The sequence below is a fragment of the Thamnophis elegans genome, chromosome 1 (genome assembly GCF_009769535.1).
Source record: "Thamnophis elegans isolate rThaEle1 chromosome 1, rThaEle1.pri, whole genome shotgun sequence".
In the NCBI taxonomy this organism is placed as follows: domain Eukaryota; kingdom Metazoa; phylum Chordata; class Lepidosauria; order Squamata; family Colubridae; genus Thamnophis; species Thamnophis elegans.
The window spans coordinates 152,776,309-152,801,535 of NC_045541.1; the positions used below are offsets into that span (position 1 = coordinate 152,776,309).

The 25,227-nt window shown below is 37.8% G+C and overlaps 1 protein-coding gene across 1 annotated transcript in view; it reads left to right on the plus strand.

Moving 5' to 3' along the window:
- Nucleotides 1-25,227, plus strand: part of ESR2 (estrogen receptor 2) — a 53,538-nt gene that overhangs the window by 10,367 nt on the left and 17,944 nt on the right. The window contains 4 exon segments of the mRNA XM_032237414.1: nucleotides 1,014-1,179; nucleotides 1,181-1,190; nucleotides 4,846-4,962; nucleotides 18,571-18,870. Of these exon segments, the coding sequence (XP_032093305.1) occupies nucleotides 1,014-1,179; nucleotides 1,181-1,190; nucleotides 4,846-4,962; nucleotides 18,571-18,870 (593 nt within the window).

Here is a 25,227-nt window from a genome sequence, read left to right on the forward strand (position 1 = left end):
TTTGAGAAACACTGAGAGGGAAGATTCACCGTGTGATTGAAACATTTGAAGAGTTTGATTACAAGTGAAATCCTCTTTTCTGTGTGTGTGTGTGTGTGTGTGTGTGCGTGCGTGCGTGCGTGCGCGCGCACACACACACACACACACACACACTTTCTTTTTCCCCATTGATGACTGTGCAGCTAAAGCAATATTTAAGGCCTCAAAAAGGAACAAAATGTGTGTATTAGTCTTTTAAAAAGTTCTTGTATTTATCAAATTTCTGATTTGGTGGATCAAAGCTTATTTCTTGCACATTTTTTGGAGGAATGTGTCCAGGCAACAACCAGAGATCTCTAGCAAGGACAACAAATGGAATCACCTCCCTTCATCCCAATATAAAATGTATACTGTTCAAGACCAGACATAATTTTTTATCATAGAAGCACCTGTTCCTGTCCCTGGCAATAAAATAGAATAAGAAATCAAATAATAAAAGTGAATGAATGAATGAATAAAACAACTAATACAAATGCTTTGCAATTAATACTCTTTGTGGTATGATTTTTCCTGTCTAAGAAATTGCTTCACTTGGCCAAACAATATGGCACAAGTAACTTTGCATGTGAATGATAAACTTCTCATTGCGCAATCTTCATTCTGCTTAATCACCGTGCTAATTATTATATTCATCAGACCAAGATAAACTGCTTAGTGTGATTGGGAAGAGAATGTGATAGTTGTGATCTAACATAACATCTGACTTCACATACCTAATGCTTATCAAATACTCCCTTTTAATATATTACATACTCTAATAGCTTGCAAAATTGTGGCGCGTACTGAAGAATAAGTATTATATTTTTTATTACTCTAATCCATGCAAGTTTCTGTAATTTCAAGCTTTCTTTTCCTGCAATTCACACTCTGCAAAACTTCATGTGGATGATTTAAATAAAAAAGAACATTGTTGAGGCAAAATACACATTCTTTTGTATGATTTGATGACAGATTTTCTCCTTTTCTGCCACCAGAGACACCTTGAAAAAAAAAAACAGCAGCAGTGACTGTACCAGTCCCACCACAAACAGCCCTGGTTCAAAAAGAGATGCACATTTCTGTGCTGTATGTAGCGATTATGCATCTGGATATCATTATGGGGTTTGGTCATGTGAAGGCTGTAAAGCTTTCTTCAAAAGAAAGCATCCAAGGTAGGGAAAACAGGAAATCCCCAGGAAAGCAATCATTTGAATGCAATGATTTTTGTAAGAATATGAAGATAAATTACACAGAGCAACCAGGAAGGTGTGCAGAGGAGAGGCAATGGAGTCAAGATGACAGACAGCATCAAGACCCCTCTCCTTTCATATGCGGATCATGATGCAATCAAAAAAGAGGCAGCACTTCAATTACGTAGTTACAAATAACATTTGAAATTTTTGACTAAATCCTCCCGCAGACCTCCCTGAGACTCCAGTCTTAATTACATTAGCAAATATTCGAAGAGGGCATACTATAACTACACATACTGCAGAACTGGATTTTTAACTCCCCCCCTATTTTAGGAGGAGTTTCTCTCCTTTTTCCCCTTCCAAAACAAAGTGTGAATTTAGTTTGGATTTTATTTACAATTTTGGGTATTTCTTTCTCAATATGTTGGAAATCTTGCACCTGAAATTAAGGGACAGTACACAAGCTGAAACTCCCTAACACCAGCCAAGCAAACAACTAAAATATTATACCATCTGCATGATTGTTGCAGCATTTAAGAGAGGTTTTAGAAGAGATTTAGTAATGTGCATGATAAATTGAATTATTATGTATAGTTACTAATAATTTAGCATTAATTACCCATCACTGTATTTCTTCTTGTTATTAATAACATCTTATAGAGTTTCTGTTTTTTAATCACTGAAGCACGGCTAACTACTTAAATTTTAAATTTAAGATCTCTCTTTCTTATTTAATGTTTTATATGGCATTTTTATTGAATGATTGTAAGCTGCCTAGAGTTGTTTTTGGTGAGATAGGTGGCCTATAAGCTTAATAAATTTAAAAAATGAACATGGAATGGAACATCATCAAAAAAGTGATCAAAGAGCATTTTCTTGTACATTCCAATTAAGATTTCCTTTTCATTCCCAATTATATTAAAACAGTAGACTCAAAATATGTAAAAGTACTAGGAAGTCTTCATTTTTAGATTTACCATTAAAACTGGATTCATTTCTTCCCTTTAGTATATCAGCTAGTGGATGGAATCTACTGATTAAAATCAAAGACCTACTTTCAGTGGCAATTATGAAAAATCTCACAGTTTGATTCTATGTACATTTTCTCAGTTTTTTTGCTCACTTCAAAAATATTTATGTACTTTCAATCCCAGGACAAATTCCTTCCCATATTTATTCTACTATCTATGTCTCCAATTAAGAAAATATCATTGTTTCAATAGGACTTACTCCAGGGTAACTGGAGTTAGGAATGTTAAGTCTCAGATCTGTAGGAACAGTATGACGTTGGATGCAACAAATTAAGGTAATTGAAAAAAGCAAAGTGTTTACCTGGCATATGATTTGGTAAACTACACTTTAGAACTGGACAAGATAACCTTTTGAAGGCCATGACATATGTTGGAGACCTGGCACAGCAACATTTTTTATCTTTTTTCCAGGGGAACTTTGATTATAATCAACCTTCACGGCCAAACACTGAGATCACATCTGTTCTACACAGACTGTGTTTTCCAAAAAGGGTTCAGCAGTTTTTACCAAACAGATTTTTCTACAAATAATAAATTGGGTTGGGGTTTTTTGTGTCCTTTTTGGTATCAGCATCAATGTATAAACCAGCCCCTTCATTAAATGCACAAACACGATAAAGTTGATAGAGCCCAAGCTTCCTTTTAATTGGAATGACATCTCTGAATAATGTGAGAAAACTATTACATTTCCTCACAAGAGGCCATTTTGGAAGCAGATTTGAAATGGGCGAGTGGTTTTCAGGGAGAAGGAGTGATTTGCAGTTGTATTCTTCTCTTTCCACCCTGTTTCCCTCCAAGTAACCATCAAATCTGTCTCTATCACTTTGGACTTTTATATGTGTGCTTGTTAGAGCTTATAAACCTGAAGGTGAGGAAAACAGATGAAATAAAATTATAATAAAAAAACAGAGTTGGACAGGGACTGGAGGTCTTCTAGTCTATACCAATCCTTATACCATGTCAGACAAGTGGCAGTCCAGTCTCTTCTTAAAAGTCTCCAGTGATGGAGCAGCCACAACTTCTGAAGACAAGCCATTCCACTGGTTAATTGTTAAATAGAGCTATATTTTATTAGGACACTGAGATTCAGTAATGGACGACACATCTACAGTATAAGAAGAGATATAGAATCATTTTTGTAATGCACATCTAGGTCTTTAATGCATGTTAAGTTCTTATTTCTGTAGCCAAAGTCTATAATAAAAATCTAATAAGAAGCTCTCTTTATTCTTAACATAACTGAAGATTTTTATTGTAATCCTTAAGAAGATAGGGAGGTAGAATGGTAAAACTTATTTTTACATGATATTTTTCCTTTTCCTCATATTCACAATCATTCTTAGGCTAAACTAAGTCAGCAAAACTTGGCCATAGCCTCCTGTTGACCGTGATGTTTATCAAACATTTCACTCAGAACATCATGGTCTAAGTCCAGGCATTGAACCCCAAACATCATATACAGTATAACCTCCAGACAAAGGTTGAGATAAAATGTCACTAAGAAACTTGCCTTCATTTGCCTTCATTTTTGAACAGCTATGATTTGCTTTCACTATCATTCAGCTAGAATTTGTATCATCAACTTCCCCTTTAAAAAGGAGCCTGCTTGTCAAATAAATTAAGAAAAACCATCTGCTTTGAGGAATTCTCACTATGAAATGGTGGGAATATATGAACTTTTCCCACAAATTGGCATTTCTCTACTTCTCCACAGAAGGAAATAACTGTCTTTCCAGGCTCTCCTTGGTCTCTACTGAATCTTTGTAGAGAGGTTAATTCTAGTCCAAGGATAAGAAACCTACCAAAATAAAAGGAAATATTTTAATTCTCTCATGTAGTTTGCAAAAATAAAACAAAAGCCTCTTTTGCTGATCACAGTCCTTTTCTATGACATGCTTGCCACAATGCTTGCCTGTTTCTACTAAAGGGTCTTTCAAAATGCATCTGCTGCTTTCATTTTAGGAACTGAAGCGTACAGATTGCCTTGCTCTTTAGCCCCTTTACATGCCTGACAACAGCATGTATTCCCGACAGCTGTATTTCTCTATCGGCTAGCCTTTGAAATCAGTTCTCAAAGGTGTATAAGACTTCTATTATTCTATTCTTTTCCTTAAGCACTCCTGCATCTAAGAAGATCCTTCTTTCCCTGGCTGCTTGTTAGTTGGAGGACATGTTCATTCTGGATCTTCTCAATTTGTAAGCTTCAATCCTAAGTGCTCTGCTTAAGCAAAGTAATGCAAGGAGGCAGCCCTAAGGAACACACAGCCCTAAAAAACAGCATCTACATTGAATGAGGATACAGAGAATATATTTTCCATGCTCTGTGTTGCTAAGATGCTCTTTGTTAGCTCAAGGACACAGGTGACTCTTCTGGGTCATTCTTCCTCTGTTCAGTACGCAGTCATCTTAGCCTGCAGGACTCAGCCTTCTTTTGGGATTGGAAGCCTTTCACATGGCTGTTTTCTAAGGGTTCTACAAGGAAAATCTAACCAGTTAGTAGTTAACTCAAGAAATAAAATACCTTTCTCAAAAGCAAGGGTGAAACCTAAGACTTTATCACAGTAATTTTTTTAAAATGTACCTTCTTTTATCCCTCTCTCCAGGGCACAATGATTATATTTGTCCGGCGACAAACCAATGCACAATAGATAAAAACCGACGCAAAAGTTGCCAGGCCTGCCGACTCCGGAAATGTTACGAAGTAGGGATGATGAAATGTGGTAAGTTCTTTGCTCCTTTGGGCATTTTCTCTTATAGGGTTTCTCATATAAAATGATGCTTGAATTCCAAAGCAGATGCACACTGTCATTCAGAACCACAGTTATCCATGTGTAAATTCCATTATTGTCAGTAGTAGGTGGACCTGAAGTTTTGTTTGGTTACTGAAGCTCAGGTTCATCCTACTCCGAATAAGAAAAATAACTTGGTGACGAACTCATCCCAGCAAATTTTTATCAATACTTTAAGCCACTGTACTAACTTCCCAATTAGAACAACTTCCCCAATTTCTTTCCTCCAGATGTGTGAGATTCCAGGTTCCAGAATTGCCTGAGAATGTAGCTGTTCACCATTTAGACAGGAAATTCTAATTGCAACAAAACATCTAGGAAAATATTAAGTGAGATTAGACTATGACAGAGGCATGAATTCTTCCATAAACTTGTTTCCAGTGAGACTTTAAAGAAGCTAATTGAAGATAATATTGAGTTTCAAATTCTTATGATTTCTTCTCTGCTGTTTTTCAACAAATCCATTCAGAAATATGCAATAATATTGCAATAATCTATGGGTTGAGTGTCCCTTTTTGAGCTATTTGAATTCGTGTAAGTACCCAACTGACATGAATTTACTATGATATTGCTTTTTGCCTTCTGCCCACATGAAGAACCGCTTGTCCCTTGGAGATAACTGACTGTGCAGACTTAAAAGGACTCCTTGATTTGTCACTACCAATAAATTGTGTTATTCCTGCTAGTATTTTTGCCTAGATTGTGGCTTGGGCACATTTTATTACTGTACTGAATTAACATCTAAGTGAAGTATTGTAGAGAGTGAATGGTATTTATGATCTGTGAAATTTTAACTGATGTAATAAGCCTGATTTGATACACATCTTACCTTAGCTGCTGACTTTTTCAGAGACTTGTAATGTGCACATGAGCATGTAATGAAGCAATACTTTTCTTACTTTCTGATCTCTATTTATGTTCTGGTTCTGTGAAGCCTCTGAAAACAGTTTACAGTTTTAACTTCATAGTTCCATGATTACTAAGAAAATTTGGTGAAAAAATTCAGTCTCCGAGAAAAAAAAATCAACGGAAAAGGTTTAGCTTAGCAATGTATGTAAATACAGGTGCCAATAAAAGTTACAAAACAAAAAGAAACATATCAACAGTACCCCAAAAACAATACACTTAATCCAGGGTCCTGATGATTTTCATTTGAAATTATGGCATCTACCATATAGCATGGATTTCATTTCTACTTCCCATTAGAAACAGTAGTGGCCTAACACACAAGCTTCATCTCCAAACATCCAACAATGCTTCTGCATCAATGAGCATTTTATGTGCTGAGCACTAAGGACTGCTACAGAGAGTTTTAAATCATTAAATGATTAGGCCCATTAATAAAGCCACTATAGGTCTGCTTGTCAAGGTTTAAGGTTAAGGTTTAAGGTTTATTGGGATTTATATGCCGCCCTTTTCCCTAAGGGTACTCAGGGCGGCTTACAACCACAGGGGAGGGGGTGCAAGGTCAGAAACAAACAGTATGTGCCAAGAAAAATAATAAAACACAACTTTCATTCAGCAATCAAACACTCGGGCGGGTATTGGAACCTATCCCAGCCTGCTGGGAGAGCCAGATCTTGAGGGCTGCGCGGAAGGTCTGGATAGTGGTGAGGGTACGGATCTCCATGGGGAGCTCGTTCCACAGGGTCGGGGCAGCAACAGAAAAGGCTCTCCTCCGTGTGGTCGCCAGTCGACATTGACTGGCAGATGGGATTCGGAGGAGGCCCAATCTGTGCGATCTAATTGGTCGATTTAGGGAGGTAATCGGCAGAAGGCGGTCTCTCAAGTACCCAGATCCACTACCATGGAGTGCTTTAAAGATGGTCATCAGTATCCTGAAGCGCACCCGGAGACCAACAGGTAGCCAGTGCAGCTCGCGGAGGACAGGTGTAACGTGGGCGAACCGCGGTGCGCCCACTATCACTCGCGCGGCTGCATTTTGGACTAGCTGTAGTCGCCGGATGCACCTCAGGGGCAACCCCATGTAGAGCCCATTGCAGTATTCCAGTCTAGAGATCACAAGGGCTCGAGTGACTGTTGTGAGAGCCCCCCGGTCCTAGGTAGGGCCGCAACTGGCGGACCAGGCGAACCTGGGCAAATGCCCCCTGGTCACAGCCGACCATTTTGATTAAATATATTTACAGCTGTTCCTTTCAGGCTCTGTAGAGACAGCCTGCTTCCCAGGTGTAGGTAGTGGAGTCTGCATATACAGTATTTTGGGGGAATTGATGCGTCTACATTTTCTGTATGCAAGCTAAATCTTTGTAAGGAATAGAGTCTTTAAATAGTATCTAGGAAGCATTTCCCCAACTGTTTTAGTAATAGTATGTTATTCCTATCCTGTCCTATATTTTCTCCAGAAGCTACTTGATACTGTCACAGATGACCTGGCACAATAATGAAGTTGTCCATATATAAATGTGTACAGAATGTACGTACTTAGGAACTATGAGTTCCTTGGCTGGTGGAGAGGAGGAGCATATCCCAAGGATTCCTCCCTAAAGGAATAAGATTGGGCATGTTGTATCTTTCCAGAATATGCATGTAGATAGTATAACTTTTAAATGATTTTTTAAAATATGGTTGCTTCTTTCCCTTGCAATTGTGAATTATGTTTTATGATTACATTCTGGTCAGGGCATCAATAGCAGCCAATGATCTGCTATTACTTAACACAAAACGTTTATGTGAAAATCCAATTTTGAAATATTGAAAAATGTATAAATAGATATTTGGAACTATAATAAAGTGATGAAGAACTTAAGTGATGAATGACAAGGCATTTTCCAATGCTTACTCTTTAGTTAATAGACAAACAAACAAACAATCCAAGCACAAGTAACTGAGCCGAGGTGGCGCAGTGGTTAAATGCAGCTCTGCAGGCTACTTCAGCTGACTGCAGTTCTGCAGTTCGGCTGTTCAAATCTCACCGGCTCAGGGTTGACTCAGCCTTCCAAGGTGGGTAAAATGAGGACCCGGATTGTTGTTGGGGGCAATATGCTGACTCTGTAAACCGCTTAGAGAGGGCTGAAAGCCTATGAAGCGGTATATAAGTCTAACTGCTATTGCTATTGCTAACCAAGCCAAGGGTACAATAAATTTGCATAATTTTCATTTTGTTTAATTACTCTATTAACTACTATATTCACCAGCCAGAGGTGGGTTGCTCCCAGTTTGCCCAGTAGTGGCGGCAGCAGGAGGCTCCACCCACCTGCCCAGACATTTCTTGCAAAACCCTGGTAGGTTTTGAAGAATAAGTATTAAATTAATATACCTAAACTCAGATCAAAACAGTTCATGATACTTTATTTATTAATCTCTCAAGTTTTAAATATTCTGGTTGCAATATGCATTTTTGATCATACAGTATACATTCATTCATTTCTATTTTATTTATATACTGTATTTGTACAATAAATCATTTGAGAGAGAAGGTTTGTATTTTTTCAAAATACAAGAATGGTTTCCTAACCTTCTGAGTAAGATTAAAAGTTAAATATTATTAACATTGTGCACTGCAGATGAATTTTTCAATCTTTAATTTGTTTTCCATGAAGAAAACAGCGACTTACTTATTAGGAGTCTTGCCTATAAGTTCAACCATTATCTCTTGATTCTGGGAGAGGAAAATGGAATATACATACATACATACATACATACATACATACATACATACATACATACAAATAAAAGCTAAATTATCTCATCTTAACCATGCAGATTATTTACAGGACAACTGTACAGTAGTATGTAAGCTTTAATTTCAGGTTCTTTAGATAAAAATAAGCATATCTCAACAGCAGAAGGGACCAAATGCTCACCCTGATCACTTAAAAGGAAAACCTTCTATTGTTCAACATGCATCTGTTAATTTAAAATAAATCAGCATTAACAATACACTGAGCTGGGGTGTGAAGTAAGAACTATTTTCTACCCTCACAATCATGAAGGTAAGAATCTCATACTTATTCAACATGGTTTGGTTAGGTGACATTACACTTTCAATCAAAACAATACAGGAATTCACCAACCCATATGTGACATTTATGACTGAGTATTTAGCCAATGGCTGAGCATTGATTATTGTTGAACAATATAAAGTGAGTGATTTACCAAGAAGAAAATTATATTGAATAAGTTTAGAATTTCACTGTTCATTCTGAGATCTTGCAAATTATAGAGATATCAAATTTTCCATAGTCAACCAAAGTGAACTATAAATAACCAAATAGAAGCTCTACAACACTGTGCAGTTCCTTTTGGGAAAACATGAATCATAATAAAACTGAGAAATAACAGTACCTGCATGAGATGGAAGATGGAGAGAAAGTTGAAAGGAGGATATTAGCTCAACTGATGTGTTAGAATACAATTTCTATCATCCTCAGCTGGCCCACGTGGAGAAGGCTGATCTCTGCACAATTTCAATTCTTCCAGCATATGAAGTTGGAATGATGAAATTTATGATGACCAAGTCATGAAATTACTGTGCAATGTTATCCAAGCTTTACTATCAGCTTAAATGTTATCTTTATCTAGTTAAATGTTAAGTATAAAACAAGAAACTTTCATAGTTTTAATTCTAACTTCTGTGGACCTCACTCCATATTTAAGAAGTCCCTAAGGGTGGTTTGTGTGTGTGTATGTGTTTGTGTGTGTGTGTGTGAGTGAGAGAGAGAGAGGGGGGAGAGAGAGAGAGGGAGGGAGAGAGAGACAGAGACAGAGACAGAGAGAGAGAGAGAGAGAATGTGCCAGTGTGCCTGTCATCCGTGTCACATTTTGATTTTCTTGTTTTCTTTGTTCAAAATTTTCTTGGACAAATAAATAAATAAATAAATAAAATAAAAGGAGGTACGCTTCTTTAGAGAAAAGGCTAGATATGAATACAAGTATTAGGATTGTTGAGGGGAACAAGAAACTTGTTCATCTTTGAATTACATATCTCCTCTGACTTAAGAAGGTGATGCTCTTCTATTTGCAAAAATGTAGAACACAATGTTGTCCCAAAGTGAATTAGGAAGTGGACAATTAGGAGATAGACAGATAAGAGAGGCTAGACATGTAAGGGGGACTAGACTCTTGATAATCTGCAAGATTCCATACTTTGGATCAGGTTTCCCAGCCTTGGAAATTTTAAGACATGTGGACTTCAGCTACCAGAATTCTCCAGCAGTTTTACTGTCTGCAATTGGTGCCTATTTGCTTATTCTTTATTTATTATTCTTTATTAAATTTATTTTCTGTCCATCTCATCATGAAGTAACTCTCATATTATATTTTGCTTGCATGTTTATACCTAAAAGAAATAATTTTTTAAAAGTGGTGTTCATTAATCCATCTGAAAATATAGCTCTGTAATATGTCCCTAGAACTTCTCACTGCTTTTTTCTTGTCAGTAATAAGGAAAAAAAAATAATATAATAGTCTGAGAACCTATGATCAAATATTTAAACAGAAAATGGTATGAATAATTTAGATTTGAGAACAGGCGAAACAGGACCAGTGATTACTTCCATTGAAGCTTTAATAGATCTAATGCACAGTATTCTTTAAGGCTTAATAGTTGCAAATCACCAATATGCCCTGTACTGGCTGAAATTATCCTTACGCTCTTGAAAATGGAAATGGCTGTGGAATGCTAGCGTGCCAAAGGACTGTGGCAGAAGGTCCATGGTTCTGCCAATGGCAGTGGCTTGAGTGTTGTGTGAAAAATGGCAAATGGGACTGGCACAAAAATGTTATCGCTTTCAAAAGGGAAATGAGAAGCTTAGTTACTTTCTTTGATAAATCCTTGTCTGTGTTTCTGCAAAGGTAATGAGCCAAACTGGTTATGGATCTCAGTCTGAAGTGGAATGGGCATTGAAACCCTTGAGCCTTTTGTGGTGGTGGTGAGACTGTCTAAAATTTAATATGGAGCAAAGGATTTATTGTTTTTAAGTAGTCAGTTATTTGTTTTCTCCAGAAATATACTGGTGGGATATTGTTATTGTTATTGTTTAACAAGTGGAGCTTGTTAAATTTTTGCGGCTTAGCTGAGTCTTATTAGAAAAAAAACCCCTCAACAATCTAATGTTGCGATCGTGAAACATAATTTAATGTTGTGATCGTGAATGATAGTGAGACAATTTGGAGAGGGGCACTGGGGAAGAATCTTCTCACAGGACCTAGTTCCATTTTTCCAGAAAGTGAGAAGGACAACGCAGGTTACAGGTTGAGTTCACATATCTTGCTGCATAACCATAATGTGCAGAAGTGGGTTGCTCCCAGTTCGGCCTGGATTGGATGAACCGGTAGAGGCAGTGGCAGGAGGCTCCACCCACCTGCCTGGACGCAAGCACACATGTGAGCATGAGCGAACCGGTAACGCTGGGATTTGCAACCCACCTCTGATAATGTGATTCATTTGGTTTTGTCTTCCATAAATGAATGCAGTCGTTGTAGTTTGGAACCATGCTTTCTGATTGAGTAAGATATAGCCACTCAGTCAAGTGGGCTTTATTCAGTAAACATAGTTAAGCAAACTTGATTTTGCATAATGGAAGAAATCAATCATCAACCAACTCTGCATTGCTGTCTCTAAGGTTTGGGAGATGACTTTGCTCATAGATCTGAATTATATTCTATCAACAGCTAAAATGATTATATGTTCCGGCGGTTAATGCTTGAATCAGTGGACATATTAAGAGCACCAGAATTATACATGCTTTGATTATGTGTTTTCAGTCCTATGGCCCCTTGTGTAGGGGGTGTAAAGTTACTACCAGGAATCCTTCTGTTGATATAAATGTAGTAATAAATTGCAATGTCTGCTCCAAAATGGACGATAGAGATAAAAGCGGGCTATCATCTAAAGTACATATGTTTTTATTGGGCTAAATTCTGTGATTGGTTTTGTATTGAGAATAGTTTGGGGAAAATAATAAGGAAGTAGTTTCATCTTGAGAACTTTTGTCACACTGATGCATTCCTGAAAATTAAAAGTGGGACAATAATCCACAATTTTGAATATGGGTAGGAGAGGAACAAAATCAATACAAAGAAAATAAAATAAACCCAGTGCCTCAGATTCAAGAATAAGGTATAAGGAAGAGACAATACATTTATTTAGAGGTCTTGAGAAACTGAGGCACACATCCTCTCAAATCTGTCCTCCCAGAAACTCTGGGTGTTTTTTGCCCACAACTTGTCTTACTTTTTTCAGTGCTGGCTGGGTGCTCCTTTTGCATCATTGGAAGGTCTGAGAGGATGCACAGTCCCAGCGCTTCAGCTGCTGAATCTCTTTTGTCAACTTTCTGATATTGACACCAGAATGAGCTGGGATGGGCAGAACCATTTATTCAGGAAGAGAGGAGGTACTTCCTCTTTTTTTGCCTATATAATATCCATTTTTAAGGCATCTAGATTAGATAGAGAAAAGCTGTGGGAGATGGAGAGTTGCTTTAATTGAGATGGATGTGTACTTGTTTCCCCCCTAGGTTTAAGGATCATTTTAAATCAAAATGAGTCTTTTTTAGTTTTATTGTTGGACTGGGATTATTTCTTTTTCTTCTTACTGTCAATTTGCTTTTATCCCAACTTTCACTCTTTACACAGTTTTCAATTGCCTCCCCCAATCTTGTGCTATTAGTATTTGAGGGTTCATCGACCAAAGGTGCGAACGATAAAACTGCGCCCGACTAAACCGTGGTGACAAAACCATGAGTTCTAAAGTGCTCCGACAAATGAGCGCTGAATCGCGCCGACAACAGTGCAGTGACAGAAGCATGCTGTAAAATTAAACCTAACCCTAACCTAAACCTAACCCTAAATGTAACGCTAACCCTAACCCTAAATGTAACGCTAACCCTAACCCTAAATGTAACGCTAACGCTAACGCTAACGCTAACACTAACGCTAACCCTAACCCTAACCCTAACCCCAACCCCAACCCCAACCCCAAACCTAACCCTAACCCTAACCCTAACCTTAAACCTAACCCTAACCCTAACCCTAACTCTAACCCTAAACCTTACCTTAACTTAAATCGGCTTTCTGCCGACACGCTGTTGTAAAGTGCCCTTCTGTCGCCGCACTGTTGTCACCGCGCTGTTGTCGGCACATTGATGATGTCACGGTTTTAGCGACGCAGTTTTGTCGGCACGCTTTTGTCGTGCGCGCTTTTGTCGGGTCACAGTATTGGAGAAACTTCACTTTTCATAATTATACTCATCCGTTGAGTAGAATCAGGATTAGCCAGATGGTTTCATATGGAAGGCAACTTTTGCAGAAGCCTGGATTAAAGTACAATAAAAGGACCCCAAGAATCATTCACCCACTAGGACAGTGGAAAAGACACACCAGTAATTTGGTAAAATCATTTCTGGTGCTAACTCTGCACAATGCAATGTGTGTTTCTGTTTTATTTTATTGATGAAGATGGCAATACAGTATGCGCAAATGAACTAGGCACTGATTTCTTATATATGTTAGTATCTACATGTGTAGGTATGTGTCCATTTCTTCATCATGACTGCATTTCATTGTTAAAAATGAAATTTGACTCTCAATATGGCAGGAATATTATTTAATACACATCATGGTTTGGCAGCATATTATATTCCAGAGGAAAATAGTTTCAGTTCTATGAATTATTTAATAAGCAACCAATTTATACATACTGCCAAAGGTTTTCTTTTTTTGCATGTTGTCATCATGTGAATGTTTCAACCACAACTTTCTTTAGCTAAATAAATACCACCTAGGTTTAGAATTTATGAAAAGAAAAAATAATTCCAGCGAACCAACAGTCTGTAGAGATTCTCAGTTATCCAGGTCATGGTTTCCCCAAAGGTGCTTTTTCAGGAGGCAACTGGACTTTCTTGTTTTTTTCTTTTGAGGATGTTTTGCTTCTCAACCAAGAAGCTTCTTCAGCTCTGACAGGATAGTGGGAAATGGACGGATTTATATCCCTTGCAGACAGCTAGCAATCTGCAAAAGAAAAAGCAAGAAAGTCCAATTGCCTCCTGAAAAAAACACCTTTGGGACAGAGAACCAACAGTTTTTTTTAAAAAAAAATCTTATATTTTGATTATATACATGAAAAAGAGATTAATAAAATTGCTAGTCATTAATATCTTTTGGTGAGTGTGAATTAGGGTTTGGACTGAAGGTGATATATTTGTCTATTGCAACTCTTAGGATCTTGCTAATTTTCATTTTCAGTTTAAAAGATGTATTATTCTGGATATTATTGTTCTAGAAGGAAGTCTGAAGCTAATAATTATGGGACATGTGTTTTGTTTATGTTCCAGAAAGAAAAGGAATGTGGGCTGAGGTATGCAAACATCTATAAGAAGTGTCATCTTTGTCATGAGGGTGACAGTGCATAGTGGGCAAACCATTCTTCTGAATTCTGTTTTCATGAATTTGTATGCAAACCAGACTGCAGAACTGTGTGGAAATTTGCCTTTCCCCCAATATTATTTTATATTTTTCAAGTAAAAAAACTGATACACAAGTGGAAGTATTAGAGAACAGTTTACAGAAAAATCCATGTGAATTTCCTCAACACGCACATATTGATCTGGATATGGAATGAAATTAATTCAAGGCTGGAACAAGAAAAATAAAAATTGGCAAATTCCTCTATTCTCAGAAACACAGTGTTCTCGGTTTCTACGTAGATAAGATTTCAGTAATGGTGTGCTTGATTGGTATTTCTGAGTAATAATTTCTGCATTATTCTTTCTATTTGAGGGTGTGCGGTTTCCTAGGTTTTCTGTTGGATTTGGACTAAGAGACTCCCCCCCCCCCCCCCGGCTTTGTAAAATTTAAAATGGCAAGGTATGATGAAAGAGAAAAGAACATTTAAACAATCCGGAGAATCATACACAATAGACTTTGCCAAACTGATACCCTCAAGAAGCATCAGACTATAATTTCCTTAATATCTGGATACTATGGTCTATGCTGTCTGGAATAGCTAAGTACTGTAAACCAGTACTGCAGGAGAGGCTCAGTACTGGGAGAAGACTAAAATATAAAGAAGCATGTTGGCTGTCCAGAATCACCATTAAATCCAAATTGTGGCCCAGCATCCCAATTGATCCCCCTGTAACTGGGAATGGGCAGATGTTCCCTCCTGTCTCTGTCATCTCTTAGCAAATAAAGGTCAACTCTGCTACCTCTGCTCTAGTTGGCAGAGGGGATAAGAATGTTGGGGTCAGCATGGCTCAGGTTGTTTTTTGCATTTCAGAAGTTAAGCTGATCCCTTGGGTCAGACTGTACAAGTTCCACATTTACATTTACTTTTGGGCAGAAAAGCTTTGTACACATTTAGCATGAAGTTAACATACTGAAACTAGTTTTATTTCATAATTGTGGAATATATTATTTGGTGTAACCATTACACCAAACTGGCTCATACATCCATATATATGGTTAAGGCATCGACTGGGAGGTGGTGAGTTCTAGACCTGCCTTAGGCATGGAAATAGACAGGTGGCTTTATGCCAATCACTTCCCCTCAGCCCCAGGAAAGAGACAAGAGCAACAGCACATAGAATAGCTATAGCACATAGACTTATATACTGCTTCATAGTGCTTTACAGCACTCTCTAAGCGGTTTACAGAGTCAGAATATTGCCCTCAACAATCTGAATCTTGATTTTACTGGCCTTGGAATGATGGAAGACTGAGACAACCTTGAGCCGGTCAGGATTGAACTCCTAGCAGCAAGCAGAGTCAAGCTGCAATACTGCATTCTAACCACTGTGCCATCACGGCTCTTAATAACAAGCGATGTTCCCAAAACCTTGCCACAAAAACTGACATAAAGACATTTGCAGGGATTAGTCTGGGCAGTCGTTGGGGGTCAAAAACTGACACAAAGGCACGCACAAAATAAGATTATGCGACTATATCTATTCTGTGTTCTTTCCCCTTTATACTTTGTTCCAGTCAGATTACTGATACAAGACATATGCATGTGCTATGTACAAGCCATTCTCTTACAAACATATGCATACCCAGAGCCATTCAAAAGTTCACCTCCTTATCCTGACACAGGTTTCCTTGAAGATGCAACCTGACACAGTCTACTAGGTATTCTATGGCTGTGTGTTCACATAGAATTTGGGGAAATGAGATCAATTTGACAAGTCTTGGCAACTTTAGACTGGTATGGAAACATTGCTTCTTGTCCAGTCCATAAGGATTCTCTAGCAGGGCCATTTTTCTAGAAAGAGTCTAGTTATTTCAAACTAGGATCTTCATGTATCTTTCCTACTTCATTAGTTGATTTGAATCACAGACTGATCCAAGTCAACTTGGATCAACTTTGCAGTAGGAGTAGCTTTCTTTCCTCCAATGCTTGTCTGAGGAGTAAATCAGCAAAGCAATTATTGTTCTGCTTACAGAAATATTTATACTTTATACATTCCTGAGTCCCGATTGTCTTTTGAAGAGAGTAGCACATGCTCCTCCACGTGCAGAAGAGAAATAGTGGGCAGGAAGAATATTTAAACTTACTTTTAGTAGCAGTTCTAAGTGCTGTGATAGATAGTTGCACGGCAGAAGATGGTGGACCATAGGCAAGTGATGGATAGAAGCATAGACTATGATCCTCATATTTCTCTGCCTTTAAAACTGCCTTTCCTATCTTTTCCAGTATGCACAGCAGCAACCATGTCCCTAACTGTGAATCTTAAAAATGTAGGGCTGTTGTGTTTGAAATTCCCCTTCAGCTTCCATTTAATACCCCCACCCCATCTCCAGTCTCCCTTGGCTTCACAAAGAGCTGCCTCATGGATGTAGTGCCAAACAAGGCTGAGGAAGATATGAGGAATGGTCTATGACTACACGCTGTTTGAATCAGAGTAAATGTCTCGGATAGAAACTCCTGCTGAGCTCCACGTGGATGCCAGGAAATATTTGTTTGCTGTCCATAGTCAGATCAGCAGCTAGTTTTCTGGCTACACCAGACAGTAGTTTGTGAAGTGAGTCACTGTTCTTAGAAAGGTTGATAAACTATGTTTGAGCTGATTCCATTTCCATTGTATTTATGGATAGCTTTAAATGCCAAGACAGAAACTGTGGTGGTATCTGTAAATTTAGCTTGATTAAGCCATGGAAACTTTGGCAGTTGGCAACTTTTTGGATTGAACATATAAATGGCAGTAGAAACATACAAGCAGGTATTTGGAGAATCAGATCCAATTTCTGTGTGTGTGTGTGTGTGTGTGTGTGTGATAGAGAGAGAGATATAGATAGATAGATAGATAGATAGATAGATAGAGAGAGAGAGAGAGAGAGAGAGAGAGAGAGAGAGAGAGAGAGAGAGAGAGAGAAGGGAGGGGGGAAACCTACAAACCCACAGATACAGATAATAGAATTGTATATCTAGTTAACAAGTTTCAGGATCAAGAAAAAAGAGAAAATTAGATAATAGAAAAGTTTTAATAATGCAGTTGTTGATCATCTGCTGGGGAAGAGATGAAGTCTATGTATAGGATGATCCTTTTGTGGGATCTGCTATACTAGACTAGGGCATACTGATTATAGAAGAATGACATGGAACTGGGAAATTGAGCACTTTGTTCTCTGGACACAGTGTAACTAAATCAAGATTTCATTACGATGAACTAGGCTTACATTGTGCCTTCATTCTAGCAAATTTGCAGCATCTTTCTGCATCATACAGACCTTTTTTATGTGGATGTTATATTTGTCCAGAATTCAGAAAATAAAGTTGATTTAGAGCCAAATTAATTGCTTGGCTTCCTACCATCTACCTGGGATCCTGATTTCCAATCATCTCCTCTCTTGTCGCCAGGGCTCTTTTCTGATAAATGTATCATATCAGAGAATCAGAGTCTACAATAAGGACCTGGATGAGCCAGATTTGGCCCCCCAAGTCCTCTTTCAATAGCTTCCAAAGCCTCCCCACCAAACAAGAAGCAACATAAGCCCCCGATAAGATTAACACATCTGTTTTATTTTTTACTGTTTTTATTTTTAACTACTATGCTACTACAAGTTCTTGGAGGTTGATTTTTTAAAAAAAATATTTGATGTAAAAATGTTGCTTTATTTAGATTGATGGACACATCATGCCCATCACTAACTTGTTTACTTCATGATGCAGAATAGAGGATCACTCGATGTTTTATTTCCCATTTCAATTTCCCAATTATTATTCATTCATTCATTCAATTTCTATAGCTGCTCAACTCAATCAAATGACTCTGGGCAGCTTACAATTCTAAAATGATATAAACAATAAGAACATTACAACCGTAAGCAAAATGGTGAATGTTTACTATAGTTTTGCTAGTTGAACTGAATGTCACACATACTTGCTCTGATCTGGGTGTAGGGATTGGGTGTATGCAAACTAAACTGGAAATTGCTCACCAGAATTTTCCAACATGGATTTGGTAGACTTTTGGAAAATTGGCAATCAACTCTTCTTATACCATTTAGGTACCCATATATAATTAATCTAATGATTGAGTTACTGGAAGACTAAATTAGGTCAATTATTTTTCAAAATTTCAGGTTCAAGAAGAGAGCGTTGTGGGTATCGTATCGTTCGCCGTCATCGCAATCCAGAAGATTTGGTGCATTGTGTAGGCAAAGGGAAAAAGAATAACGAAAGTATCATCCAAGCAAAAGAAGCCCTGGGCAATGCAATAAGCCCAGAACAGTTTGTCTCCATATTACTTGAAGCTGAACCACCAAATGTGTTGGTGAGTCGCCCCAACAGGCCATTTACAGAAGCTTCCATGATGATGTCCTTGACGAAACTTGCAGACAAAGAATTGGTCCATATGATTGGTTGGGCGAAAAAAATCCCTGGTAAGGTTTAGAGTGGAGCTTATACTAAGTGACATTTGAAACATAAGTATGTATAAAAAGTGTAAATATTTTTTAAACAAAACTACAACAAGAAAAACATGTCAATGATCACATTATTATTTGGTAATACAAACATCCCTGACAAGGCTGTCCAGCATATTTAAACATTAAACATTCCCACCTCAGGTGAGTGACCAATTTCCAAGACAGCTTTTACTATTCAGCTTTTTGCCCTCAAGTTCAACCAAATTTATTGTCTTGTAAAAGCCCATGGTTTCTTGCCTTGTCCTGTCTTTTGAACCAACTCTGAAAAATTCTGGACCAGAATTTTTATGTTCTATATCTGGGGTCCCCAATCCCCAGGCTGAGGCCCACTACTGGGCCTTAAACCATTCAGAACCAGGCCACAAAATTGGTGGGTGAGCACGTGTGCATCCCCACTTGCGTGAGCAGTGGGCAAACACTTGTGTGTGGACTCCATTTGCATGAGGGTTTTCTTTCTAGGATCCTTATCATTTGTTCCTCCTTCTGGGAATGATGTGGTTGCCACTATCCTTCCTAAAGTGCATTCAATGCTAGGCACTGCATTCAATGCCCACCCAGCATTGAATGCAATAGTCTAGCTGCAGCCTAATTAAAGCAGAATAGAGAGGAACAAGGGCTTCTTTTGATTCAACATTATATTTGTGCTGATACAATATAGAACTGCATTTGCTTTTTTTGCAACTGCATCACATTGTGAGTAATATCCAGCTTATGAGTCACCCAGATACTTTTTGTATTGTATCCGAGGTATTGTACCTCTGATTTTTCCCAATGCAAATAGAGGATTTTGCATTCATCATTGTGGAAATTTAATCTTGCTAGGCTTTGCCCAAAGTATCAGTTTGTCAAGATCCTCCTGATTCTGTTTTATAAAGCAGTATTTCTCAATCTTAGTAACTTTAAGATATGCGGACTAGTCAGAATGCTTGGGTCAATAATCGGATCTACTCCTTCATTTCAAATATTTTCCTCACTTTTCCTGGCTGTATCTTTTGACAAGTAAACCAGAGAAATACTGCTTATGCTCCCAGTGCTTTAAATTCATCCGTTGATGCAGCCTATGTCTGCATTGGCTTTTTTGGCAGCTGCAGCATACATACATGGTTGTCCACTAGGATTCCTAGATCCCTCCCACAGATGCTACTCTTGAGCCAGGTACCAACTATTCTATACCTGTGCATTTGGTTCTTCTTGCCTAAGTCTAAAATCTTACTTTTGTCACCACCGGATTGGATTTTGTTGAATAAGACCCAGTGATATATTTGGCTCTTGTTGTTCCAAGTAGACAACTTGGGGTCCCCTGAGGTTTGTTTTTAATTTTAGCATTTCACTTAGAACCCAGGTTCCTGTTTTGGAAAAGGTTTTACTCATTTGTATTAAAAACTTGGATTTCTCAATTGCTGTCTTTAGACAGTTGTGACTTCCCAGTGTGAGTCAGGAAATTACCTAGATAACAAGTGGCTTTTTCTATCATTTGTATCTATGTGATTTTTCCTCCTTGTTTTTTGACCCTCTACTTAGTCCAAAGCTTAAGGTTTTCTTCTCCTCTGTAAAGAATATTACTTTCAATTGATCCATTATGACTGATGCTGCTTTTACTTTGCTTAAAAGCCCTGGTTAGCTAATTTGGTGAGGTTTGTTTTTTACATTTTTAAAGTAGAAGAAATCCCAGCTCTGGGAGACAAAAAAAAGCTATAGCTAAATAATACCTTAAAAATAAGATAGTTTGACTCCTTTTTGTTGTAACAACATTAGAAGTAAGGGATGGGGGAAGAAACAAAAAAGCCCCCAATTTAGACACAACTTTTAAGTCGTGAGATCTTTGGGTAATAAATACAAACTGCATGCTAGTTATTGCTGGCATCATATATGGATACATACCATAGGTGGGTTTCTGCCAGTTCTCCCCAGATTGGGTGAACTGGTAGTGGCAGTGGTGGGAGGCTCTGCCCACCCACCTGGATGCTTCTGCACATGAGCAGAAGCGTTGTGCATGCGAGCGCATGCACAAGCGAACCAGTAGTGAAATAAATTGAAACCCACCACTGATACATACATCTGACAGATGAAGAAGAGTTTATTATTTACCAGCAATTGTTAACAAGACATTTATCTTAGTGGAAGTCATATTCTTTTTCTTTAAGACTTATTCTCATTCAATTTGCTAATACTGCATGTACCTTAACTCCGCAGATGGCTCCTGTTTATATACAGGTTGGACCATTTTGACTGTAATGTTGTGAGAAAGGTTTAATTTAACGTTAAAGTAATGAAGTCAATAACTAGAACAGCTGTAATCCGGACTGAATAAATAAAAGCTCTACCAAAGAACAGTTGGTAAATCAACTGGTAAATCGATCAAATCAAAAGTTAAGGCCTTTTTCGCCATCAAGTCCAACCTTCTCAGAAAAAAAAGTTCCCATTAAAGCATCCTGACAGGTGGCTATAAAGTTTCTACATGTACAGGGAGTCCTCCACTTACAAGAGTTCATTTAGTGACTGCTCAAAGTTACAACGGCACTGAAAGAAGTGACTGAAAAAAGTGACTTACCACCATTTCTCACAGTTACAACTTTTGCAGCAACTCCCTGATCATGTGATCAAAACTCAGATGCTTAATAATTGGTTTATGTTTGTGAGCATTATTGTGTCCCAACAATGTGACAGGGGTGAAATCAACCTACCTTCACTAACAGTTAACAAATGTGGGCGTACGTGCGTGGTGGTTTCGCTCACACGTGCCTCATTCGCCTATGAGCAGGACCTTTTGCGCATGCGCAGAGCATCAAAACGGGATGTGATGATATCTGGGCAGGTAGGCAGGGCCTCCTGCCATCACCGCTATCCTTTCACCCAAACCAGATAGAACCTGCTGAATTGCACCACTGTTATGTTATCACTTTTTGAAACCTTCTGACAAGGAAAGTCAATGGGGAAGCCAGTTTCACTTAACTATCAGGGTACTAATTTATCAAGTGCAATGATTCACTTAAGAACTGTGGCAAGAAAGGTCATTAAATGGGGCAAAGCTCACTTAACAAATGTATCACTTAACAACCAAAATTTTGGGCTCAGTTGCAGTCATAACTGCGGGACTATCTGTATTATATTCTACATATATTTGATGATATTTAAGTATAATCTACTCTAATCCTAATACAGAATGGGCAGGAGTCAACAAAAGACCAACTATATGATTTAAAGGACAGGCAATATGAAGACAATTAAAAGAACTGTATTTTGGTTCTACTGACAAACTTTTTTTATTGTCAGAAGATTCTCCTAACATTCAACAATAATCAGTTCAAAGACAATAATGCTTCAGACATTACTACAATAATGCCTAACATTGATGACCTTTACATACATAGATTTTGATTTCAACAATCTGAGCACAGTTAAAAAAAATATCTAAAAACTTTCCTAAATGTTTTTTAAATAAAAAAGTTTAAAAGTTTAACAGACTTTGCAGCTGAAAAACTATATATATATATATATATATATATATATATATACATACATATATATATATATATATATATATATATATATATATATATATATATATATATATATGTCTCTAGTTGTTCGGGTTTTCTCCCGCGTAGAATTGGAGATGTCTTGGCGACGTTTCGACGAAGTCACATTCGTCATCTTCAGGCTGCTGCTGACTACTTCAGGTTTGGTGTTTCCAGGAGTAGAGCATTATTGACTCTGATTCCACTACTCCTGGAAACACCAAACCTGAAGTAGTCAGCAGCAGCCTGAAGATGACGAATGTGACTTCGTCGAAACGTCGCCAAGACATCTCCAATTCTACGCGGGAGAAAACCCGAACAACTAGAGACCTACATACTAACACCCGCGAAAACCTCAGAAAACATATATATATATAAAGGAGTCGTTCTCTGTAGCTCAAATGGTTAACTCCCTGCCTGGGAGGCAATAGAGCACAGGTTCGATTCCCAAAAAACTTGGGTATGGCTAGCTGATGAGAGCTAAATAGCTTGAAATAGATCTATGCTAGTCTCCCTTTATTTATTTATCAGCATAAATATAACAATATATATATATATACACACACACACACACACACACACACACACATATATGTGGGGAAGTTAAAAAGGAATGACTTAGTTTGCACAAAAACAATACAAAAGCCAGTTGCCTATTGCTTTTCATTAAAAGTCTTAAATGAAATTTGGAGGTATTGATATCCTAAATGAGGGTCCTGATGATAGTAATTTTACTTTGCTCATTGGAGTATTCTAGACATTTGCACTCAGCTGGGAAATGAATCCATTTTCACTTTTGATTACTTTCCCTGCTTATTTTGTCACTCACAGTGATGGAGATAGAATGTGTGTAATTCTGCTGCCCCTCCAATTCAGTCCATTTTTGTAGTAAATGCAGTTGTTATTTTTTCCTCCCACTTTGAAAAAAAACCTCCTCTAACTTTGATCCAAATATATTCATATTTAGAAGAGCACTTTGAAATAAATGTGGCTTAATGTAATCATGACTAACTGAAGTTCTACTGATTTTGATAGATCTACCACAGCCATGACTAAGCCTATAAACCTCTTTTTTTTTACAAGCATTTGTTTTCATCAATATAGCAATAGCACTTAGACTTATATACTGCTTCACGGTGCTTTACAGCCCTCTGTAAGCGGTTTATAGAGTCAGCATATTTCCCCAATAATTTGGGTCCTTATTTTACCCATCTCGGAAGGATGGAAGACTTGAGCCCGGTGAGATTTGAACTGCCAAAATGCAGGCAGTTAGCAGAAGTACCCTGCAGTACAGCATTCTAATCACTGCGCTACCACAGTGTCTTTTGTGTCTTTTGATTCAGAGTGGCCTATTTTCCGTATTAATCTGACTATCAGGAGAAATACTAGCTAAATTCAATCTGTATAATCAAATTGGCATTATGTATTTATATTGTAGGATGCATCTGTGGTGTGAGAAAGTTGGAAGGCAGAATAGAAGTGTGATCAAAAAATTGATACTGCAGATATTAACATAAACTTTTTAGTCTGGAATCTGGATAAATGTTCACACAATATCCCACTTACAAAATAGAGATGAATAACCTTTTTAGGACTACAGAATGCATTTCCTCTTTGAATACAATATCAAGCAGAGGTGGTATTCAGCAGGTTCTGACCAGTTCTGGAGAACCGGTAGTGGAAATTTTGAGGAGTTTGGAGAACCGGTAAATACCACTTTTGACTGGCCCTGTCTTCATCTATTCTCTGCCTCCTGAACCCCAGCTGATCCAGAGGAAATGGGGATTTTGCAATAACCTTCCCCTGGAGTGGGGAGGGAATGGAGATTTTATAGTATCCTTCCCCTGCCACGCCCACCAAGCCATACCATGCCATGCCACACCCACCAAGCCACGGCCACAGAACCAGTAGTAAAAAAATTTGAATCCCACCAATGATGTCAAGATAAAGGTGTTGGATTTAAATAAAATAAAATAAAAGTAATAAACTCAACTTATGTTTATAGTTGTTTTAGGAGTTTTTAGGAGTTTTAGTATTTAGGAGTTTTAATATTTTATCTCAAAAGCATTTATAATTTGGTGGCAAGTCTTGAGAAATTTTGAGGGCTGCGCCAAAAGGTTTTGGAAGACTTTGAACTAACTTACAACAATTGGCAAGAAAAAGCACAAATTAGTTTAAGAATAAGAAACCTAAAAGGGGGTGAGATTTGCAGATTCTCTGAACTGGGCAGATTCTTAGCTAGAGGTTCTCCTGAACTGGTGAGAACCTGCAGCAACCCACCCCTCAGTGTAACAGTTGAAGGTTTGGCAATGCATGGTAAAGGCTTAAAGAATCACATTGGACAGAAAGATGGGTGACATATAAATTTAATAAACAAACAAATAAATAGCTAACAAAGCTTGGTGCTGCTCTGCTGAGATTTGGGAAAGATATTTTCTTACTCTGCAGAAATGTGGTTTATTTTTGTATGTATTTCCTTCTATTATTTTTGTCTTTCTTCATAACCTAAAAATGTGTGGTATCGTGCAAAAGGGAGACTTTGTTATTGTCTGCAGATTGATTTAACCCTATGTCAAAAGTATAAAAATAGTCTACCATTAAATTTTTTACATGCATTCACTCTTCATGTTCCTAAAAAAGAACTTTTAGATAAGCAGTTGGTTTCTTTATCACTCATCATTTATCTAAGTGAATAATAGATATCAGGTAGCTATGTGTATATTAGTCTGGAAGTAAAATGGGAAGTGCATAGGGTAAAGGTAAATATTCCCCTCACACATATATGCTAGTCGTT